This window comes from Diaphorina citri, unplaced genomic scaffold (assembly GCF_000475195.1).
Source record: "Diaphorina citri unplaced genomic scaffold, Diaci psyllid genome assembly version 1.1 scaffold394, whole genome shotgun sequence".
NCBI classification, from domain to species: domain Eukaryota; kingdom Metazoa; phylum Arthropoda; class Insecta; order Hemiptera; family Psyllidae; genus Diaphorina; species Diaphorina citri.
Genome location: NW_007377829.1, coordinates 4,352 through 27,551, shown reverse-complemented (window position 1 = coordinate 27,551; position 23,200 = coordinate 4,352). Strand labels below are relative to the sequence as shown.

The 23,200-nt window shown below is 37.5% G+C and overlaps 1 protein-coding gene across 1 annotated transcript in view; it reads right to left on the bottom strand.

Moving 5' to 3' along the window:
* Nucleotides 1-23,200, bottom strand: part of LOC103508394 (CUGBP Elav-like family member 3) — a gene marked incomplete at its 5' end in the record, with an annotated part of 37,637 nt that overhangs the window by 10,133 nt on the left and 4,304 nt on the right. Inside the window, 4 exons of the mRNA XM_026823006.1 lie at nucleotides 6,150-6,224; nucleotides 9,416-9,580; nucleotides 15,277-15,406; nucleotides 18,796-18,957. Of these exons, the coding sequence (XP_026678807.1) occupies nucleotides 6,150-6,224; nucleotides 9,416-9,580; nucleotides 15,277-15,406; nucleotides 18,796-18,957 (532 nt within the window). The remainder of the gene's footprint in view (nucleotides 1-6,149; nucleotides 6,225-9,415; nucleotides 9,581-15,276; nucleotides 15,407-18,795; nucleotides 18,958-23,200) is intronic.

The window sequence follows — 23,200 nt, the reverse complement described above, 5'->3', positions numbered from 1 at the left end:
CAAGACAATCCATAATTGAAAAAATAAAAAAGTTTTATTGGACAATAACTTTTGATATTACGCTTTTTCCTCACATTTATAATAAACTTTTTTTTTTTTTTTTTTCTTTTTTGATCGATACTATCGGGGCATATAAAAACGAATATGTTATAGAAAAGATTTAGCGAAAGGGGTCTACCTCGCCAAGGCGTCGGCACCGCCTCGCATCTTCCCGGAGGCCGCCGGCCGATGCCACCACTCACCAGGCCGGGCCGGCACGAGTTTCTCCCGTAGCTAGTACGGCCGCGCCGCATCCTTCGGCCGTTTGAGTTGCACCTTGAGCCGCTTCATGCCGATCTGGAAGCCGTTCATGGCCTGGATGGCCGTGTGGGCACTGGCCGGGTTGTCGAACGATACGAAACCTGGCGGGGAGAATCGGAACGAGGGGTAAGGTGGCTGTTATTTGGACTTTCTACCATGATTATTTTAATTTTTAGATTTTTTATAGGTTTAACGACACTGATGTATAACTGTTGAAGTTTTTAGTGACAGTGTGTTTTACCCTCCATGCGGAGAATCGGAGCCAAGCTACCCGTCTACTCATAGTAACCTCATCCGGCCTAAGTGGGGCCGGGAAAAGATAGCAGCAAGCGTTAGCTCAAATGGTCACCAAACTGGATTTGGTGAAAAACTTCAAATGGTCACCAAACTGGATTTGGTGAAAAACTTCAAATGGTCACATATCCGTAAACCAAACACACGCAATATTACTTCAGTTATCCCTCAAGAACTGGTGAATACAAAGGGGTATCGCCAGTCAGTTAGTCTGGGGCTCTCGGAGTATTAATATAGGTAATAGGACACAAAATTTGTTTCCGTTCGGTACGAAAAAAATCTGGTGTGAACATCACACGACTTTCCTTATCCTATTGAATGATGCTTATTTGAGTGTTCTTTTACCCTAACTTTTACAATATCTCTAACCGTTTTGTCGCTATAGCTGAAAACCGCCAAAAAACGGTCGAAATCTGTCCAAAAGCGGTCAAAATACCGCCAACCGCAACACCTATGGTAACCAAAACTTTTGAGACCTACCGTCCTACCTTATTATATCTTATTATAGTTTATTATAATATATATCTTATTTTGTTTTATTATATCTTATTATAACTTATTATATCATTTTGTATTTTTTTACTTAAATATCAGGTAGGTACATCTTGTTCTAAGCTCATCTATTTTTCTCTCTCTCTCTCCCCTCCCTCTTTTTCTCTCTTTCTCTACTTCCTTCTTTTCTCCCATCTTTATTTACCATTCAATCTCTTTGAAAATAATTCTATGGTAAATTGGTAATATTTATTAAAGTGTACGGAAAGATATAAATTTATGTACCATCAATAATTCTATACATATAATATGTAGGCTTGCCAAACGTCCCGAATTGGCCGGGACAGTCCCTAATTTCAGGGGGTGTCCCGGCGTCCCGTTCAGTTTTTCATTTTCGATTATGTTCGCGGATTTGCCGATTATGTTCGCGGATTTCGCGATTATGTTCGCGGATTTTGCGATTTGGCGATTTTGTTCGCGGATTTGGCGATTTTGTTCGCGGATTTGGCGATTATGTTCGCGGATTTCGCGATTTTGTTCGCGGATTTGGCGATTTTGTTCGCGGATTTGGCGATTTTGTTCGCGGATTTGGCGATTTTGTTCGCGGATTTGGCGATTTTGTTCGCGGATTTGGCGATTTTGTTCGCGGATTTGGCGATTTTGTTCGCGGATTTGGCGATTTTGTTCGCGGATTTGGCGATTTTGTTCGCGGATTTGGCGATTTTGTTCGCGGATTTGGCGATTTTGTTCGCGGATTTGGCGATTTTGTTCGCGGATTTGGCGATTTTGTTCGCGGATTTGGCGATTTTGTTCGCGGATTTGGCGATTTTGTTCGCGGATTTGGCGATTTTGTTCGCGGATTTTGCGATTATGTTCGCGGATTTGGCGATTATGTTCGCGGGTTTCGCGATTATGTTCGCGGATTTCGCGATTATGGTCGCGGATTTGGCGATTTTGTTCGCGGATTTTGCGATTATGTTCGCGGATTGGGCAATTATGTTCGCGGATTCGCGTCCCGAATCGACATTTTGGATAATTGGCAAGCCTACATATATGTACATAATTTTGGCCCAAACTCTGATGTTAACGTAGGTACTAACGTCAAAATCAACAGTAAAGTCTCAAATATAGGTAAGTACCTACATACTTCACTAAGTAGTACCTATATACATACTTCACTAAGTACCTAGTTACCCATCTACCTACCTACCTAACCTACATAATTTCTTTTACCTAAATAAGTATTCTACCTACATACTTTCTTCTATACCTACCTAAATACTTTTTTAATTATTTATCTACATCAGGTAGGGTACTTTCTTTTGCAAACTTTCGTTTCGTCAACGTAAATCAGATGACTTTAAGAAGAACGCGAAACTTTTCCAAGATTTTCCACCAAAATCATCATCAGAAAATTGCGAAAATTTTCTATCTGATGCTAATGAAAAAGGTTATGTACGAAAAGGCAGTGTACATGGCTGAAGGAGAAGAGAAGGAGGAGGACGAGGAGGAGGAGGAGGACGAGAAGGGAAAGGAAAAGGAAGGAGTGACTTAGATTAATTTGGAGGAGGAGAAAGATGATTTGAGTATGGAATAGCAGGAAGAGGTTCTCACTCTACTTTAACAGGATGGGGCCAAAAGAGGCCCCATTTTTGCAAGTAAGCGTCTTCCTCTGTAAGTCGGTCCTTGTAATATTTGTGTGATTTTTGGAAAATCGTCATTTTTTATTATCTAATATCTAGTATTTTCTATTTTAATATTAGATTATTAATATTACTTATTTATTTCAGATGTAGTTAGGGGAAAGATGGCCTGTATGGAACTAACTGATATCGTCGACCTATAGTTGGTATTATTTTGGCTTTGGCAGTGTTTCATCCCTTTGAGAGAGAGGGAGAAGAGAGAGAGAGAGAGAGAGAGAGAGAGAGAGAGAGAGAGAAAAGGGAGGAGATGAAAAGGGAAAGGAGAAGATAACAGGGGTGAGAATGGAAGAAAATAGAGGTATTAGAGAAAGAAGAGAGAAAGAAAATTCGAGAGAGTGTAATGCAGCAGCAACAACCCATAGTGAATTATGTCCTTGTCACAAATGTCATTTCCTAACTAGGTAAATAGGTATACTACGAATATAATAAATTGTCTAAAGAGTCTAAAATTTATGTATTGCCTTGGACTTGAACCACCAACCTCCAAATCCCAGAAGAATAGAAAATAGGTTAATTAGAAAAAAATCCTTCAATAACCTATTCCTAGGGCCCCACATATCCGCGCCTGAGGGCCCCATTTCCCACCCCGGATAATCCTGCCCCTGATCTCATACCTCCCACTCTCATCCTCCCCCAATATTTGTACTTATGAAGACATTATCCATCTTGTTAAAAATTAAACAACCCACGTAAAAAGCAAAGTTGAAAAAATTACCCTGAAACTTGTTGCGAAAATAAGTTCTGAATATGAATAATATGATGAGTGTGAAAAGAGAGATACACACCCCGAAAGGCAAGATTATAAATTTATATGGGTTTACATTAGGAGTGAATGAAGGGAGGTTCAACTTTTAAAGCGATGTGAAGACTATTCCTTCATTTCGTCATTTTAAGATTGAAGAAAATTGCATTTTTCAAGATTCAAAATCTTCAAACGAGGACCAAAGTTATAAGAAATGAATGAATGAATGGATAGATAGAAAGAAATTTGTCCAAATGATTGATTCCGTGACTGGCTGTTGCGGGGCCCACTCAGCCTCGTGAGGAAAATGAGGAGCTATGACATATATATGACCCGGTGCCAGCATGGTAGGTAAACATTGGATTTTAGGATTATTGAGATATTGGGAAAATCCTACAATGCTGCAGTGAGCTCCAAAGTTGTGACATAATAACACAAAGAAACTGCATTTACATTTTATAAAAAAAACGTGATTTTTCAATCATATAACGAACAGTAATTTTATTTCACAGGAAAATGAGAAAATGAACAGCATCGGATACATATGTATTACATAATATTATCTACATACACATATTATGTATAGGTTGTTACATAAATACATATGTTATGTATAGGTTGTTACACATTACATACACATTATGTTATGTATAGGTTTTTGTCCATACATGTTGTGTACATAGTACAACGTACCGTACTGGGATTACACCGGGAAAATTCGAAAAGTTTTTCCCCGCCAATAGTGATCGCTTCGGAGGCAAAATGTCGTAAGCTGTACTGAGCTAAAGTCCTAAAGGTGTGTCCAAACATAAGTCGTCCGCGGCTGTCGATGGACCGTCGATCGATGTCGATCCACATCGATTTACAATAATATCACATCGGGCCGTCGACTATGTGTGGACATACCTAAAGAAGTTAAAAAGATTAGAAGCTACAGGTGGGGTTACAGTGTTTGGATGTACCTAGCGTGTCGCCCAGCGGACCGTCGATCGATGTCGATCCACATCGATTTACAATAATATCACATCGGGCCGTCGACTATGTGTGGACATACCTAAAGAAGTTAAGAAGATTAGAAGCTACAGGTGGGGTTACAGTGTTTGGATGTACCTAGCGTGTCGCCCAATGGAGAGTAAAACCATCGTCACTTGAAACCTAAAACCCCTCTCAAACACATTTATGTATACTAAGGCCAGCCACTCATTATCAGGTAGACCTGATCAGGTGTCAGGTAGACCTGATCAGGTGTCAGGTATACCTGATAGAGTCAGTTCTACCTGTTAGTGTGTGTGCTCATCAGGTAGACCTGACAGACGGACCTTTCCCTACTTCTATTAAGTGATAACTTTTTTTTTTCTAAGTCTCCTCAAACTTTTTCTCCCAGACTGACAGATTTAATTCGGAACTGTCAGCCCAAAGTCGTTGTCATTATAATATTTAAAAAAAAAAAAAAAAAAAAAAAAAAAAAATCGAAAAGAAGAAAGTTGAATTTTCCTTATCCAATTCATCCTTGGGTGGGTAAATTTTGTGAGTTTTTCGTAAAATAGATGGCGAGGAAATGGGGAAGATAAAAAAGAGAAGGGGAGGAGGAAGAGGAGGAGAAGGGAGGATATGAAAATAAAAATAGGAAAGAAAAGAATAAAAATGGGAAGAGGAGAAGAAGAAAGAAGGACGTTACGTTTCTTCAAATCACTTTTGTCCATAAATCGAAAAAAAAAGTAAAAAGTTATTTCAATCTTGGAAGTAGGAAGCTAATTTTTCAAAAGAATCCCAATTAGGTAGTCACCAATTCTAAGGTAGCTATCAATAATAAGAATAAGAGACACAATATTCTGGGGCACATCATAATCAGGGCAACATTTATAGGGAGGGAGGGGAATAAAAAAAAGAAAAACAATATACAGGAGTACATCATAATCAGGGCAACATAAGGGGGGGGGGGGGGGGGGGGGTGAAATTAGGACAACATTGAAATTATTTTAAAGGTAAAAGGCACAAGAAAATTATGTTTATTAGAGTTGAATAAAACATTGTTTTTATAGGGTAAAAAGAAAAACTAGTATAGCTCCGCTATACTGTAGTAATAGAAAGTAAAAATGGCTTTGGGGACATTTATCAAGGACAACATTTAATACTTATAGGGGGTGTATTTTACAAATGGAGATACACTTATGGGTACCACAACGATTACCATCTGAGGGGACATCAATGATATCAATATTCATTAGGGCTGATGATATTAGGTACCTAATTCGGGTAAAACCCGGCTTTGGGGGTAATATCTGGGTATCATCAGCCCTATTCATCAACATTGAACACCAAAACAACATCATGATGAAAGAATGAAAATATAAAAAAGTTTTTTTCCACCTTATTCTTGCCTAATAAATAAATTTTATCAACCAAAAATTGGACCGAAAACACTACTTTCCTAACTGATAGCATACCTTCTTACTTTGTACACAATTAGGGTAAGGAAAGTAATTTTTTTACTGTTTTTATAGGTTGATTTTGACGGTTTTTATAGGGCACACAGTTATAGGTCCATGGATAATATTTTGACACGAAAAATTGGGCTTGAGGATTCAAAATGGCGGCCGGGGGGGCCTCACACTTACCTACTCCGGGAAAGTGCGCCGCTAATGATGTGAAAGGTGATGGATGGCTGAGAGCTGCCTCTCCATTGGTCAAACCTGGGGACCAATCAAAATCAGGGGGGCTATAAAATGGGGATCTGCCATCTGACTGAAATGGGGCATCGTGGGAACTGACGAAAAAGGACTCGTTTAGAGAAAGTCGGCTCAATAAAATAAATGTTAATAATAGAAAGTAAAAATTGGACTGTTGTTTTGCGATAAAGGGAAAACAAAATTTGATTTGTCCGTGTTTTTCTTTTCAGACCAAATTTTTAATCAGTTTCACCAAATGTGTGTGTCTACTCAACTAAGTTATATTCAATTTTTATAAAAAAAGACAAATAATATCCATAATGATATAGGTTTGTAGAGATACCTTTTAAATTCCCTCTTAAAGTGCACCTGGATATTTTTTATTTACTTATATATTTATTAGAGTGTGTCACCTGGATATTAATTCAATATGTATAAGTCCGGCCCAAAAAGGACCAGAAGATTAAACCGTCCAAGGCTTCAGTCTTTCAGAGGTGATTTTTCAGAAACTTAAAAACCTCATTGGAGCAATTGAACCTTCTGTGGGGACTGAGTTCTGAGTTGTCCCGTGAGAGAAAACGGTACTGTCATCGAATGAAAAAGGGCAGATAAATTACCTCAACTGAATTGACAAAAGGCTCTCCGAAAGTGACATTCTCCAAACCTCAAGTGAATTGAAAAAAGGTCCACGGCTTAAAATGATTGGAACCTTTTATGCAAGAAGGGGCTCATCCCTACTTGGGCCCTTTTTTGGGGGAATCGGCTTTTCTAATACGGAATATTGATTAAAATCAGTTCCAAAAAGAATCATGTTGATATCTTCATTATTCATCAAGATACACGAGTTTTCGTACAATCCTCCCAATACTTTTTAATGGAAATTTGGAAATTCAAAAACTTCGAAGCTTTTTTTTACTCGAAACCCTATTTTCGTCGTCAGAAGTTCAGACGATTCTTGAATAAAACCTCTCAATAATTGAAAAATAAAGGCATCTCTAAATATAAATACCCCCGTATGGGTATTCGTGTATTCGTAGGTATGTGTTGAAATGAGCTTTAGAAAACAAACGATTGAAAAATGTCAACACATTCAACACAATATTTTTGAGGTGGGAAATAATTCCCTCGACTTGGACTCTGTTGGGTGTTTGGGAAATTTTAAATGTCAAATAATAATATTTCGAAACGGAAAATTCTCAGACAAAAAGTACAGAGATGCAAAAGGATTTGAAGAAAGAGACCAAGAACAGAAAGGAGCGATATGGACAGGATATTCAAAGGATTTGAAGAACAAGAACAAGAGGAGAGAATATAATAATATGGACAGAAGAACCAAAAGAACAATATCGGGAACGAATGAATATCTACTAGATACGAAGAAAAATTCGGAAAAATTGTAACTTCGGACGAAGAAAAATTCTGTAAGAATAAGTAGGTATAAGAGGGTTCCCTAATATGTACATAACACAAGGTAATATATTATGTAGGTAGATAGATACCATACGAGATGTAGGTAGATATTTTCACGAGTCAACAGCCTTTTGACTACGCCACAAGGAATCACAAAGTCAGGTCAAAGTCGTTTGGAGTCAATTGTATCAGTTTTGTGTTGAGACTGAATAAGTCTTTTACACGTGGCAACAAGGTTGTTTCAAGTCAAAGTCCTTGGGTTTCAGGTTGTACTACTTCTACATGGGTAAGTACATAAATGTATACCTACTTCATTATTCAAGTTAATTGTGTTTGGAGGTTCACGAGAAAATGCCAATAATTTAATTGAATTTAATTACTTTAGACTCTTTAGGTTTAGAGGGTAAGAAATAAGATATCGGGGAAACAGTTCACTTGGTTTGAACAAAGCCTTCGATACTGTTCCAAGCATGAACAGAAAAACTGTAATTACCGGAAAGTGCCTGTGAAATTACGGTAGGCGTAAGCGCGATTACGTATCAGATCAACAAAAAAATATCTCATAGGTGCTAACTAAATGCTTATATGGTCAAAAACTTGTAGGGAAAGTGTCTTTCAACAAGGATCGACAGCAGGACCCTGAATCACTTAAAAACTAATGCCCACCACTTACGTTCAGACTTCAGACCGTCTGTCAGAGCGCGGTTTATCAGACGTTCTAAGCGTGAGTGGTGGCAAATTTAAAGACCCAAGCCTGTCAGATCTATGTAGGTTTCAAGCTTTTTTCCGCCACACATGTTCCAACCATCTGATAGACCTCTCTGTGACACTAAGACTGCTGTCTGAGAGTGGGCATAAGAATAAAAAGTGTCCTTGACCATTGACCAAAGAAGGGGGGAAAAATGGTCCCTACGCCAAGGATCGATCGGGAAAGTCAGGTCAAAGTCGTTTGGAGTCAATTGTATCAGTTTTGTGCTGAGACTGAATAAATCTTTTACACGTGGTAACAAGGTTGTTTCAAGTCAAAGTCCTTGGGTTTCAGGTTGTACTACTTCTACATGGGTAAGTACATAAATGTATACCTACTTCACTATTCAAGTTAATTGTGTTTGGAAGTTCACGAGAAAATGCCAATAATTGAATTGAATTTAATTACTTTAGACTCTTTAGAGGGTAAAAAATAAGATATCGGGGAAACAGTTCACTTGGTTTGAACAAAGCCTTCGATACTGTTCCAAGCATGAATAGAAAAACTGTAATTACCGGAAAGTGCCCGTGAAATTACGGTAGGCGTAAGCGCAATTACGTATCAGACCAAAAAAAAATATCTCATAGGTGCTAACTAAATGCTTATATGGTCAAAAACTTGTAGGGAGAGTGTCTTTCAACAAGGATCGACAGTAGGACCCTGAAACACTTAAAAACTAATGCCCACCACTCACGTTCAGACTTCAGAGCGTGGTTTATCAGACGTTCTAAGCGTGAGTGGTGGCAAATTTAAAGACCCAAGTCTGTCAGATCTATGTAGGTTTCAAGCTTTTTTCCGCCACACACGTTCCAACCGTCTGATAGACCTCTCTGTGACACAGATCTGTGATAAAGACCCAAGTCTGTCAGATCTATGTAGGTTTCAAGCTTTTTTCCGCCACACACGTTCCAACCGTCTGATAGACCTCTCTGTGACACTAAGACTGCTGTCTGAGAGTGGGCATAAGAATAAAAAGTGTCCTTGACCATTGACCAAAGAAGGGGGAAAAATGGTCCCTACGCCAAGGATCGATCGGAGGACCCTCGTCTTGACTTACCTGAAGGCAGGAGAGCGGCAGACGCGGGGAACACGGACGTCAGAGGTTCGGCGGCGTTCCCAGTGGGGGTTTGCGCGGTCATGAAATTCGGTATGGTGGGAGAGGGAAGAGATGGCATTGTTGAGCCATTCCCCGGCACTGGTGCTCCTGATCCCAACGCCACAGCTGAGGAACAAACAGGAATGATGTCTCAATTTTAGCCTTGAACACAGGTAGACAGAAGAAACAGGATTGAGGAGAGATGAAAAAGGAGGGCCTTTGATTGTCTCTCGGACATGTACGGTTTTTTGTTTCGTTTTTACATAAAACTTTTTCATCAGCATTGTCTCTGAGATGGAAAGAGATAGAGAGATGCGTGGCTAATAGGGAGGGAGAGAGTGAGGGAAGGAGAGAGAGAGAGATATAATGAAACTTGTTGACAGTGTTAACGTTCGCTCAGGAGGAAAATGGGAGAGAGAAAGAGGAGAAGGAAAGAGAAAAAGAGAAAGGGAGGATAAAAGAAGTAGGTGAGAAAAAAGAAGAGGAAGGGAAGGGAAAAGAGAAGTTAACAACAAGCAGGGCCCGTCCCTCCGGGAATTTTTTAGCCCGTAGTTTATTCGATCGTGATGGAAAATCATTACTTTCCACCCCCCTTCTTTCCCAACTTCTTCTTTTTATACTTCTTCCCTTCCTTCGATTTTCGTCTTCCTTCTCCTCCTCTTTTTACCTCGTCCTTCATCTTTCTGGTGCAAGTTTATTTTTTATTTTTATTTTCCTTTGAACTTGCTCGTTCTAGCCTGCTTGTTCGTTCCAATCAAGTTGAAAATTTACTTTCATGAGGCAATAAGGAAGGAAGAGAAGGAGAAGAAGAAGAAGGAAGAGGTGGAGAAGGGGAAGGAGAAGTGGAAAAGTAAAACAAGAGGAAGAGGGGGAGAAAGAAGCGAAGAGGGAAAAGGTGGAGGAGAAGGAGAAAGAGGAGAAGGAGGTAATGGCGGAAAAGAAGGAGGGATAAAAGGGAAAGTAGAAGAGGAGAGAGAGAAGAGAAAAAGAAGAGGAAGTCCTTTGAACTTGCTCGTTCTTGCCTGCTTGTTCGTTCCAATCAAGTTGAAAATTTACTTCCATGAGGCAATAAGGAAGGAAGAGAAGGAGAAGAAGAAGGAAGAGGTGGAGGAGGGGAAGGAGAAGTGGAAAAGTAAAACAAGAGGAAGAGGGGGAGAAAGAATAGAAGAGGGAAAAGGTGGAGGAGAAGGAGAAAGAGGAGAAGGAGGTAATGGCGGAAAAGAAGGAGGGATAAAAGGGAAAGTAGAAGAGGAGAAAGGGAAAGAGAAGAGAAAAGGAAGAGGAGGAGAAGAAGAAGGAGACAAAGAATTAGACAAAAAGAGAAGAAGAGAGGAAATTCTCCACGTGTGAAGATTGTAAAGAGAGAGAGAAGATGTCTCCTTTGGTCAAGGATATTTGAAAAGAAGAGGAGAAGGAGGAGGAGTAAAAGGGATAAGGAGAAGGAGGAGGAAGAGGAGAAGAAGGAGGAGAACACAAAGATGAAACTTTGATCTCCTTCACATCTTGACTTCTTTTATTTCAAGTCTAGGGTGTAAGCTGTAGTACTCTTTATCAAATTGCTTCCTATTCTTACCTCTCTCCTTTCGTCCTCTCCCACTCCTCATTTTCCTCCTCTGCAACTGCTAGTCTCCTTCAATAGATCAGTTGCGCTTACTTGGGTGATGTTTCAAAGTCATAGAGCAGGAAAAATGAAGACCGACGGAATTTTTCTTTTTCTTCTAAGACTTCTAGATCCCGAGATAAATCGATTTAAAAAATACCGGTAAATCGTGAACTTTGACGTCACGGCATACGCTCCCGTAGGCGATGACGTCACATCAAATGTCCCGAGCAAAGCTCCCTCGCAGGCAACGCATTAATGTGTTTGTGCGCATACGTTTCTGCGCAGTTCTTTTTGCTCCTCCGCTAGCGCGCTTGCATAGTGGCGTTACCTAACGGACGAAAAAAACAACTGCGTGAAGTCTGACGTCACACATATTTGAACTTTTTCATTAGAACGGAAAATAAAAAATGAATTTTCGACCTTTTACAGTTATGTTTTTGGAGTTTTGACCTCAGATTTGGATTTTTCCCAACTTTTTACATAGGAATCGACCATTTATTTATAATTTTTACCCATTTGCAACTGCTCCATTCTCCTCTATTTCTTCTTCTTTTTCTTCTCCTTCTCCTCCTTATTCTTCATCTCCAACTCCTATTCTTACCTCTTTACCTTTCTTCTTCTTTCCTTTCTTCCTCTCCCACTATCCTTTTTCTCCTCCTCCTCTTCCTTCCGTCACTTACTTTGTTGTTGTGTTCAAATTTTTTCTTCTCGTCTCCCAGCGTATACCTACTTAAGTTATTAAAGTTTTTAAGTTATTAACTTTACTTTCAAGTCGTGGGGGGTCGGGGTTCAGGACTTTGTAAGAGGCTTGCATGTGTAAAACTTGCAAGTTTTACATCGGATGAAGATTTAGTGTCGTAGTCTTGATGGAAGCTAGGGAAGGGCCTCTTTTCTTCTCGTTTTTTTTCTGTCCCCCTCGAATCACCACTTACTGAAAAGAGTAAGAAGTGATTTAGTGATTTATCCGTCTTCTGTGACAGAGTGGGTATCACACTATGATTGAACGCCGGAGGTTTAGGGTTCGATCCCCGGTTTGGTCGAAGTTTTTTTGGCTCTGTACTTGGAGTTCTAGATGAACTCAGCCTTGTTAGGACAAGCGAGATGTCTTTAGGACAAGCTAGTAGCGACCAGTGGCCGGTGAATTAATCATGGGCATGATACACCCTAGGAATGTATCACACATAGCTGACTCAAAACCCACCGTGTATGGACAAATGAAACTGCCAGAAGACATTTGATAGAAAACTAAGGCCAGCCACTCACTATCAGGGTATCAGGTAGATCTGTCAGGTGTATCAGGGTATCAGGTAGATCTGTCAGGTGTATCAGGGTATCAGGTAGATCTGTCAGGTGTACCTGATAGTGAGTGGTTGGCCTAATATCCAGTTGGAAGTGGCGTAGTAGTCCGATTTGGCATGAAAATTGATTGCAAAAGGGGCGATAGGTGATTGCTGTGATATCCACTAAATTTGTGAAAAAGATCTTTGTTTAGACTGCGGGAGTCGGGACTTTTCAGTCTCATTCTTGTAGTATAAACAGTAGGGTATATATTCAATTTGTATTCTATTCTATTCTATTCTTTACTACAAACAATTCATGATTTGACTCATTTTTGATGTGATTATTGAACCTGGATTCTAAGAACTCCAGCAAATTGGAACACTGCTTAGAGGAATTTCGGGCAAAGTGATCATGTAAGGGCAAAGTGGTCCACCCCAATCACCTATGGGTTTCTGTGCTTCCCCTTTTTGAAGATCTCATACCACGGCACTGTCCTAACATCTTCAGAGAGCGCGTCTGCCTTGTAAGCGCTAGGCCGCGGGTTCGATTCAAGCCACAGACGGATTTTATTCTGATGGGATAACGTTCGTTCTCGGAAAGGCTGGCTTTTTCTTTCCTGTCTTTCTTTTTTTGGATTTTTTTATTGGTATATATAAATTTTAAAAGTAAATGTAATAATATTTCAATTCAATTATCTATTCACTTTAAAAAATAAACTTAGTTCATTAACTTAAGACAAAATCTGAGCTCAAAACTTAGTCCAGTAACTTTGACAAAATCTAAACACAAAACTTAGTCCAGTAACTTTAGACAAAATTTGAACACAAAACTTAGGTAGTCCATTAAATCAACTCCTTTTTTGTTTCCAGGGCGCCTCATCTAGTCTAGTAGTGAAATTCTCTAAAACTCTAGTCTAGTAGTGAAATTCTCTAAAACTCTAGTCTAGTAGTGAAATTCTCTAAAACTCTAGTCTAGTAGTGAAATTCTCTGAAACTTTAGTCCAGTAACTTAAGTTAAAACGCGAACACAAAACTTAGTCCAGTAACATAGGACAAAATCTGAACACAAAATAATATAGATCAGTAACATTGACAAAATCTGAACACAAAACTTAGTCCAGTAACGTAGGACAAAATCTGAACACAAAATAATATAGACCAGTAACATTGACAAAATCTGAACACAAAACTTAGTCCAGTAACTTTCACCCTTTTCCGTTGTGTTTCCAGGGCACCTAGTCTAGTCTAGTTCAGTACTCTGAAACTTTAGTCCAGTTTGGGTACTTTTGTCACAGCTTAATTATTATCTTATACTGGCATTTCTAAAAAAAAAAAAGGAGAACAACATGGTAATTATAAAATTCAACAATAAGGGTTAGTCCAAAGATACATACAGATCAAAGACCTATTTATTATTATGACACAACATGATTTTGTTATCAACAATAAGTAAAGGCAAAATCATTACACACTGAAATTAAACACAACATCAAAATCAAAGACAACAAGAGAAATTGAAAAGAACAAAATAAACAATATGATTTTGGAGGAGTTAGGCCTCCTTACAGACATAGAGGTCATAATAACTACTGGAAAAAAGTATTACTCTTATTAGGTATGCGCACTCCTTGACAATGGATTTTTTATTATTTTAATATTAATAAATTGATAGACGATTTCAAATACATATTAAGAAGAAATAATAATAACAACAACAATAAAAAATACAGATAATATTTAAACTGAATTTCCTATTAGATTTTGAAACAAAATCGACACAATTTATGCTTAAAACACTGAAAAAACAACAACAAATTAAAGTAATGTAAGATCTAGAAGAAAAGCAAAAATTACAACGTATTTTAAGATTGCTCCTATGGTGTTGTAACTGTTGTAATATGGTGTACCTAATATTTTGATATGTAGGTATCCGCATTTTCAGGTGACAATCTCCGATCTTGATGAAAATTGATTTTGTTTGTGAAAGATTTGAAGCCTAGATGTGTGTCTTCTCAGAAATATCAAAATTAGCTTCAATAGCTTCATTGGTGCAATTATTATATTCCAGTTCACGTATTCCTTTGGTTGAAGTTTGTCTCATTCCTGATGATTATGTAGGTGAAAAAGAGCATTTAGACTAAACAAAAACGAAGTAATTTTTTTGCATGAATTTCAGCTAGACAATAAAGAATCAACACAAGCATACCGACAAAGTCACAACATAGAAAATTCACATCGATTGCAAAAAAGGTGCATTTTGAATTCACATGAAACGATCAAACAAAACGAATTAAATTTAAGGAGACTATACAGACAGACAAAGATCAAATTGCTAAACAAATATTCATACTTTCTTGTTTGATGGGGATCCATGCAATTATAAAGGAATATTTTTCATATAAATTTTTCTACTGCTTTTTCTTCTTCAATAATTTGAAAACACATTTAAATTAATCCTAAATTTCCCTCTTATAATCTCATTTGTCATTTTTTGTGGAATTCTTTATCTTTGAACTCATTAAAGGTTCAATAATGATGTTCTTAAATTCAAGCAAGTCCATATAGTCTCCAACAATTTTAAACAAGATTTCCTTGTTTCTATCAACTTACCCTGTTCTTTTTTATTGGCCTTTCGTAAGCAATGTTAAGAAAAGGTTTTCTAGCCTTGTGTGAAAGTTAAGGAAAGGTTTTCCAAGGTAGTCTATCCTTGTTTTCTTGGTCTTTCATATCATTTTTTTTCTACAATTTTACAAAGGTTTTTCAAGGTTGTCGAATACAAAGTCAAAATTTTCTAAGCTTTTGTAAAACAAGATTACAAAGGTTTTTAAGCTTTTCTAGAACATTGTTAAAGAAAAATTTTAATGTTTTCTAAACAAGGTTTCAAAAAGTTTTTTCTAAAACAAGGTTACAAAAGGGTTTTTTCAAGGAGATTATCTTACCTGGCGTTGGTTGAACCATCGTGTGGCCGTTAAGTTGAGCTGGAGGGGGAGGAATGGGGAGGGGAGCAATGAAAGGCGTTGCTTGAGCGGCGGTGGCTGCGGCCACTAAGGCGGCGTGCTGCTGGATTTCCTGCGAACAAGGTGGTCGAAATGTCGGTCAGTGGGGTCAAATGGGAATACGTCGAAAAAAGAATAGTTGTGTCTTTATTATTCATCCCCCCCCCTCACAAATTCTAAAAAAAGTCCGTACATTTCTCAAAAAAACATAGTTCCTTATGGCAGCAATTTTTATAATGTCCTGTTCCTGAAAGCAAATTTACACTTGTCTTCGCATTTCGCAATGTTGACGTCACAGAAATTATTCAATTTTTGACTCAATTCTTGCTGTGTCCATATGGAAACTCGAACTTTGAGGAGTCCATCAGTAAATTAATATCGATTGTTATTCGCTCAATGATGATTGGTAGGTACAGGTTATTTAAAGGATTTTCTTCTTCAATATTACGTAATAATTTGTCGAAGGGAAAATTTAATTTCCTTCCGGAACAAAAGCCAAGATGTGGGCTTATGAAACATACTAATTAGTTACGTAGCTGATTCTAGAAACAGTAAAATAGGTAATTATCAATAAATGAAATTAAGTACGTAACTATAATTATTCTTCCTTTTAAGTACCTGATGCTTGTTAAACAGGTAAGAACGAGTATCTAAATGAAAGTAAGTGCGTACTTGTTTTCAAGTATACATAACTGCCTGTAAACTGTTGCGAGTCTTAGGACACGTAGTACCATTAAACGCAGGAAAGATGCATTTCGAATGCAAAGCAGTGTTCTAGCAGTATAAAATAATGGGAGTACACAGAGTGCACTGTTTGTAGGTAAGTACCTACTTTAGTTTTTCTGTTTAGTTTTTCTGTTGATTAATTTTTCACATATTTTTATTTGCCTTGAGATCCCTGTTTGTTCATTTGTTAATCTGTTAATTTAGTCTATATCAGTTTGTTTGTCTGTCTATTGTTCGTTAGTCTGTTTGTTTGTTTGTTTGTTCGTTTGTTAATCTGTTAATTGGTTTGTTAGTCTACGTATTGGTTTGTTTGTCTGTCTGTCTATTGTTTGTTAGATTTCTGCATAACACCTTCCAGGCAGTCTTCAGAGAGGATATTGGGGTAAGTTTTACGGCTCATGTGTTGTCCCTTCTCGTGAGAAGTTATATTGTATTCATTTCGGGTGGCATTGAAGTTGGTTTCTTCATAACCTTCACTAGATAGTTCAGGTGCTCTAAATTCCGAGTTCAACATTGATGGGTATGTATATCCCTGTGGAAGATTGTGAGCTTGTTGATTCGAGGAGCTTTGCAGATGCAGTGGAGATTCTCCGTGTTATTGAACGCCAGGACGCGATGGAATTTCTGCATAACACCTTCCAGGCAGTCCTCTGAGAGGATATTGGGGTAAGTTTTACGGCTCATGTGTTGTCCCTTCTCGTGAGAAGTTATATTGTATTCATTTCGGGTGTCATTGAAGTTGGTTTCTTCATAACCTTCACTAGATAGTTCAGGTGCTCTAAATTCCATGTTCAACATTGTTGGGTATGCGTGTCCCTGTGGAAGATTGTGAGCTTGTTGATTTTTGTTCGTTAGTCTGTTGGTTGGTTTGTTTGTCTGTTTTTTAGTCTGTTGGTTGGTTGGTTTGTTTGTCTGTTTGTTAGTCTGTTGGTTTGTTTGTCTGTCTCTCTGTTTGTCTATCTGTTAGTTTGTTTGTTTGTCTGTATATTGCTCGTTTGTCTGTTTATCTACAATATTCTACAATCTTGTTACTAAAATATGACATCTCTTCTCTTTTTTTTACATTTTCCTCTATGAATTTCCGTTTCTTCCTATCCTCCTTGTTATTTTCTCTCTCTCTCTTCCTCTCCCTCTCTTCTTCCTCTATCTCTCTCTCTTTCTCTCTCTCCCTCTTCTCTTTATCTGTCTTTTCTCTCCCCTTTTCCCTCAATCTCTTCTTTCTCTCTCTCTCTTCCCTCGTTTTTAGTCCGTCCTTCCTTTATTATTACAATAGTAATAAAAAGGTATAAGGGACGGACTATTGTATTCGCTTCAGTCTCGACTTTGTGTCTGTCAGTCTGTCTGTTCCCATAGAAGGACTTATACAAACCTGGTCGACCTATACGTATATAATTATCAAATTAAAGGTTGGTATGAAGAACTCTTTGTTTTCACACACAATTAGACACTGCCTGTTTTGGCACCCAAAACTAATGAGGTCCCATTATTCAGCGCCCTTCCCCTAACAGCTTTCTAAATATCTTGACAGCACAATCCCTCTAACCACAGCTTTCTTAAACAAAGATCTTGATTTTTTTTTCCTGATGATTTGAGGAATGAAAGATGAATTTATACAAAATGAGCGTTAAATGCTTTGTAAAAATATTCAAATCAAATGGATTGCAGATGGCTGGGGTGATCTTTCTTTTCTTTTTGAGAGCAGGGGTGGGTGTGTCTATTAATTTCTGGAGAAATCTTGAAGAGAAATAATTTCATACTTTGCATTTCACACTTGTAAAAAAAAGTACGACAGAGAATAGAGAAGAGAGAGAAAGAGAGAGTAAAGGAAGAGAGAGAGAAGCAAAGAGAAAAACAGAGAGAAGGAGAGAGAAAAAGGGAGAGAGAAAGTGGGAGAGAGAGAGATAAAGTGGGAGAGAAACGAAAAGATAAAGTGGGGGTGCCCTCTGTCATGTGATGACAAAAAATATTCAATCCTACATTACTGTGTTCGACTCTATGCCATGACTATTTTATTGTAGGTCAGGTCTATTATATTAAATTCTATTTGATTATTCACTTCTACTCTACTCTTGTTCTACATTTTGTACAACTCAATTCTTTGGATCTTGATTTTATAATAAAAGAAGATTCTATTAAATTCTATTCTATTCTACTCAATTCTATTCTATTTTACTGAATTCCATTCTATTTTACTAAATTCCATTCTATTCTATTCTACTTACCACAGGCGAGGAGAAGCCGAGGGCTCCGGCAAACTGTGACTGTTGCAGTAGCAATTAGCAATGGATTCAACATACATAGCTTGAATATATTCTACTCAAATCTATTCTATTCTATAAGTATTCTTTTCTATTCAAAAAGAATTCTATAAGTAACCAATGAAGAGGAAGAAGAACCATCTCCTCAGAGGTTGAAATCACCCTAGGAGATGCTTTATTTGTACCTAATTATTCAAAAATAAAGAAATCTTATTCAAATTCAAATTCAAATTCAATTCTATTCTATTCTTTTCTACTCAATTCTATTCTATTCTATACTACTCAATTCTATTCTATTCTATTCTTTTCTACTCAATTCTATTCTACTCTATTCTATTCTACTCAATTCTACTTACCACAGGTGTAGAGAAGCCGATGGCTCCGGCAAACTGTGACTGTTGCAGTAGCAATGGATTCAACGTACATAGCTTGAATCTATTCTATTCTACTAAATTCCATTCTATTCTATTCTACTTACCACAGGCGAGGAGAAGCCCAGGGCTCCGGCAAACTGTGACTGTTGCAGTAACAATGGATTCAACATGGCTTGAATATTACCAGCGGCTACTTGATGCATGCGACGTAACTGACGTTCACTTTCCGTGTCCGCGAATTTCACTACTAGACTAGATGAGGCGCCCTGGAAACAAAAGGAGTCAGGATTTACTGGACTAAGTTTTGCGTTTTAATTTTGTTAAAACTTAGGTAAGTCAAGTACCTGTTTGGGTAAGTTCAAGTTGTACACCCTGTATGGGTAAAGTGTTCTGTTTTTTACTATGCAAACAACGAAAATCAATGAGGGCTGAAGATAATAAAACTAGAGAGCGAGAAAGAGAGGGAGAGAGAAAGAGAGAGTGTAAGGGGAGAAAAAGCGAGGGAAGGATGGATGGAGAAAGAGGGTGGAGGAAAACGAAACATGGAAGGAGAGAGAGAGGAGAAAAGAAAGAGTGAAAGAAACGGAAGGAGGAATAAGAAGAAGAAGAAGAAGAAGAAGAAGAAGAAGAAGAAGAAGAAGAAGAAGGAAAAACACGTCGAAAATGTGATGTAATGAACTTGGCAATTCCTATACTCCCGTACGTTAACATGTTATTATTACACATATGTTGTATTAACATGTGTTCGTATAAAGGGTGAAAGTTACTGGACTAAGTTTTGTGTTCAGATTTTGTCAATGTTACTGGTCTATATTATTTTGTGTTCAGATTTTGTCCTATGTTACTGGACTAAGTTTTGTGTTCGCGTTTCAACTTGAGTTGCTGGACTAAAGTTTTAGAGAATTTCACAACTAGACTAGATGAGGCGCCCTGGAAACAAAAAAGGAGTTGAGTTACTGGACTAGGTAAGTTTTGTGTTCAAATTTTGTCTAAATTTACTGGACTAAGTTTTGTGTTTAGATTTTGTCAAAGTTACTGGACTAAGTTTTGAGTTCAGATTTTGTCTTAAGTTAATGGACTAAGTTTATTTTTTAAAGTGAATAGATAATTGAATTGAAATATTATTAGGTACATTTATTTTTAAAATTTATATACTTAACAATGAAAAAAAAAGTCCCTAAAAAGAAAGACAGGAAAGAAAAAGCCAGCCTTTCCGAGAACGAACTTTATCCCATCAGGATAAAATCCGCCTGTGGCTTGAATCGAACCCACGGCCTAGCGCTTACAAGGCAGACGCGCTACCAAAAAAGCTAAATAGGCTCGCTGAAATTTTGAGCCAAATCGGACTACTACGCCACTTCCAACTGGACATTAGGCCAGCCATTCACTATCAGGTACACCTGACAGATCTACCTGATACCCTGATAGTGAGTGGCTGGCCTTAGTTTTCTATGTAGACCAAAATAATTCTAATAGTTTGCGATTTATATGTTTGTTGTTGTTGTGTTGTTGTTGGTTGCCCCCCCCCCCCCCCCCCCCCTTTTCGCGCGGGTGTTTTGGGCGCCCCCCGCAAGTGAGTAGGTGGGGAAAATTTGTGAGTTTGTTTTTCTTTGCGAGAAAAACACAGTTCACCCAAAGTTTTCGTCGAAGTTCGCATAATAATACTGCATGGAGAATGTACGGGGTGAACCAGGCGAATGTCCCAAGAACTATAGCTACCGCCCCAGATACTGAGTGGTTCAGAGAACTGGATTTTTCAGTCGGAAAAAAGGCCAATACAGAGCCGGGAAATGCATGTTTGTCTCAAAATTCAGGAAAATGAAGTTAATGTAAACAATGCAGATTTTTGTGCTGATTATTTTTGGCAAATTGAATCAAAATAGGAGAAATAATTCGAGAGAAATGCGCGGTACAAACAGACCAACAAGGAACCAAATTGGAAAGTTTAATGGATTGATGGGTGGGACCACAATCTGAGTAAGTACCTATAGGCACTGTTTCACAGTGAAACTCATTTCATTGAGCAATCTGAACAATCTTGGATCTGATTTTAAATTTTGGATTAAAATTGAGCAAATCAGTAATCAGTGTACCTACCCAAATTAAATTTTACACTCGAATTTATTGTAGGAACCTATTTCAGTTTTAATGTATTAATTTTAAAGTAGGAAATTATTTATTTTTTATTGTTATTATTTTTTTACGAAATTTAAATAGAGTTTGTAGTCCCGGCCATTCGAATGACATGTTCACCGGCCACCCTGTATAAACTATGCTGCTGATACCATTTCTGTGTTTACTCATGTGAATACGTTATACGTTAAATTATACTGTGTAGCACCAGAACTATCTACATCTATCTTTATATTTACAGATAGTACAGGATGTCCCAATGTTCAGGCAAACTTTCAAAATCCATTCATATTTTGTTGGAGATTTCTCTTTGAAAAGAAAATACAAAAAATACCATTTTTGTTGTTGTTGTTGTTGTTGTTTTTTTTTTTTTTTTTTGTAAATTTGATTAAAAAATAATGATATTATGAACAAAAAATGAAGTTTTCTAATTGAAAGAGTTTCTGAGATTCTGTCACCTCTCTTTTGATACACCCTGTATTCATCACCATATCCATTCTTGCATAGGTACACAAACATATTATGGAAGTAACTTATTTTCCTGGAAGTACCTATAGGTAGATAATATATAGAATATAATATATAGATATAACTACATAGGTATAAGTGAAATGCCATCAGTTATACAGTGTCACTGGAAAGGAGGTCCTGCAGGACTCAATTCTATGGAATTGATCAAAGCAGCTTCCTTTTAATAATTATAAACTATATACTATATAATAGGGATAGTAGGAGACTTCGTTTTCTATTATTTTATATCTTTTAGGAAGAGGGGAGGAAGAGGAGAAAGAAGAAAAAGAGGAGGAGGAGGAGGAGGAGGAGGAGGAGAAGAACGTTTCTCGTTTTCTTAATCTTCTTCTTCTTCTTCTTCTTCTTCTTTTCCTTTTGCTCAGTTTTCTCGCAACATTTCTCTCTCCTTGAAGTTTTTTGTGCCCAACTTTGAACTTTTTTTATTGGGGGGGGAGGAGGAGGAGAGAGAGAGAGAGAGAGAGAGAGAGAGAGAAATGTTTTTTTCATAAACAACATCAACATCTCTTTCTCTTGAAAATCAGGAGACGTAGAGAGAGAGAGATACACCCATAATTATTTGCCTGAAATATCCTCCATTTTATGTACATTTCCCTCTCTCTCTCTCTCTCTCTCTCTCTTCAATACATGACAATATGAGTGAGCAGAAAAAAAAAATGTAATTTAGAATTTAAAGCTGAGATGACAAGACAGCAAATTAATTCACCGGGTATGGAGTTTGATATTCATACGCGACTTGAAAAAGTTCATACTGGATAAATATTCACGCAACTTCAAACTTCAGTTTGCGATTTATTTGTTTGTTGTTGTTGGTTGTCCCCCCCCCCCTGGAATTTCGGCGCGGTTGTTTCGCGAACCCTGTACAAATCGGATGTCTTCAATAGGAGAGAGAGGAAAATTTGTGAGTTTGTTTTTCTTTGCGAGAAAAACACAGTTCACCCAAAGTTTTCGTCGAAGTTCGCATAATAATACTGCATGGAGAATGTACGGGGTGAACCAGGCGAATGTCCCAAGAACTATAGCTACCGCCCCAGATACTGAGTGGTTCAGAGAACTGGATTTTTCAGTCGGAAAAAAGGCCAATACAGAGCCGGGAAATGCATGTTTGTCTCAAAATTCAGGAAAATGAAGTTAATGTAAACAATGCAGATTTTTGTGCTGATTATTTTTGGCAAATTGAATCAAAATAGGAGAAATAATTCGAGAGAAATGCGCGGTACAAACAGACCAACAAGGAACCAAATTGGAAAGTTTAATGGATTGATGGGTGGGACCACAATCTGAGTAAGTACCTATAGGCACTGTTTCACAGTGAAACTCATTTCATTGAGCAATCTGAACAATCTTGGATCTGATTTTAAATTTTGGATTAAAATTGAGCAAATCAGTAATCAGTGTACCTACCCAAATTAAATTTTACACTCGAATTTATTGTAGGAACCTATTTCAGTTTTAATGTATTAATTTTAAAGTAGGAAATTATTTATTTTTTATTGTTATTATTTTTTTACGAAATTTAAATAGAGTTTGTAGTCCCGGCCATTCGAATGACATGTTCACCGGCCACCCTGTATAAACTATGCTGCTGATACCATTTCTGTGTTTACTCATGTGAATACGTTATACGTTAAATTATACTGTGTAGCACCAGAACTATCTACATCTATCTTTATATTTACAGATAGTACAGGATGACCCAATGTTCAGGCAAACATTCAAAATCCATTCAAATTTTGTTGGAGATTTCTGTTTGAAAAGAAAATACAAAAAAAAATACTATTTTTTTTTTTTTTTTTTTTTTTTTTTTTAAATTTTTTTAAAAAAAAAAAAAAAAATAATTTTTTAAAA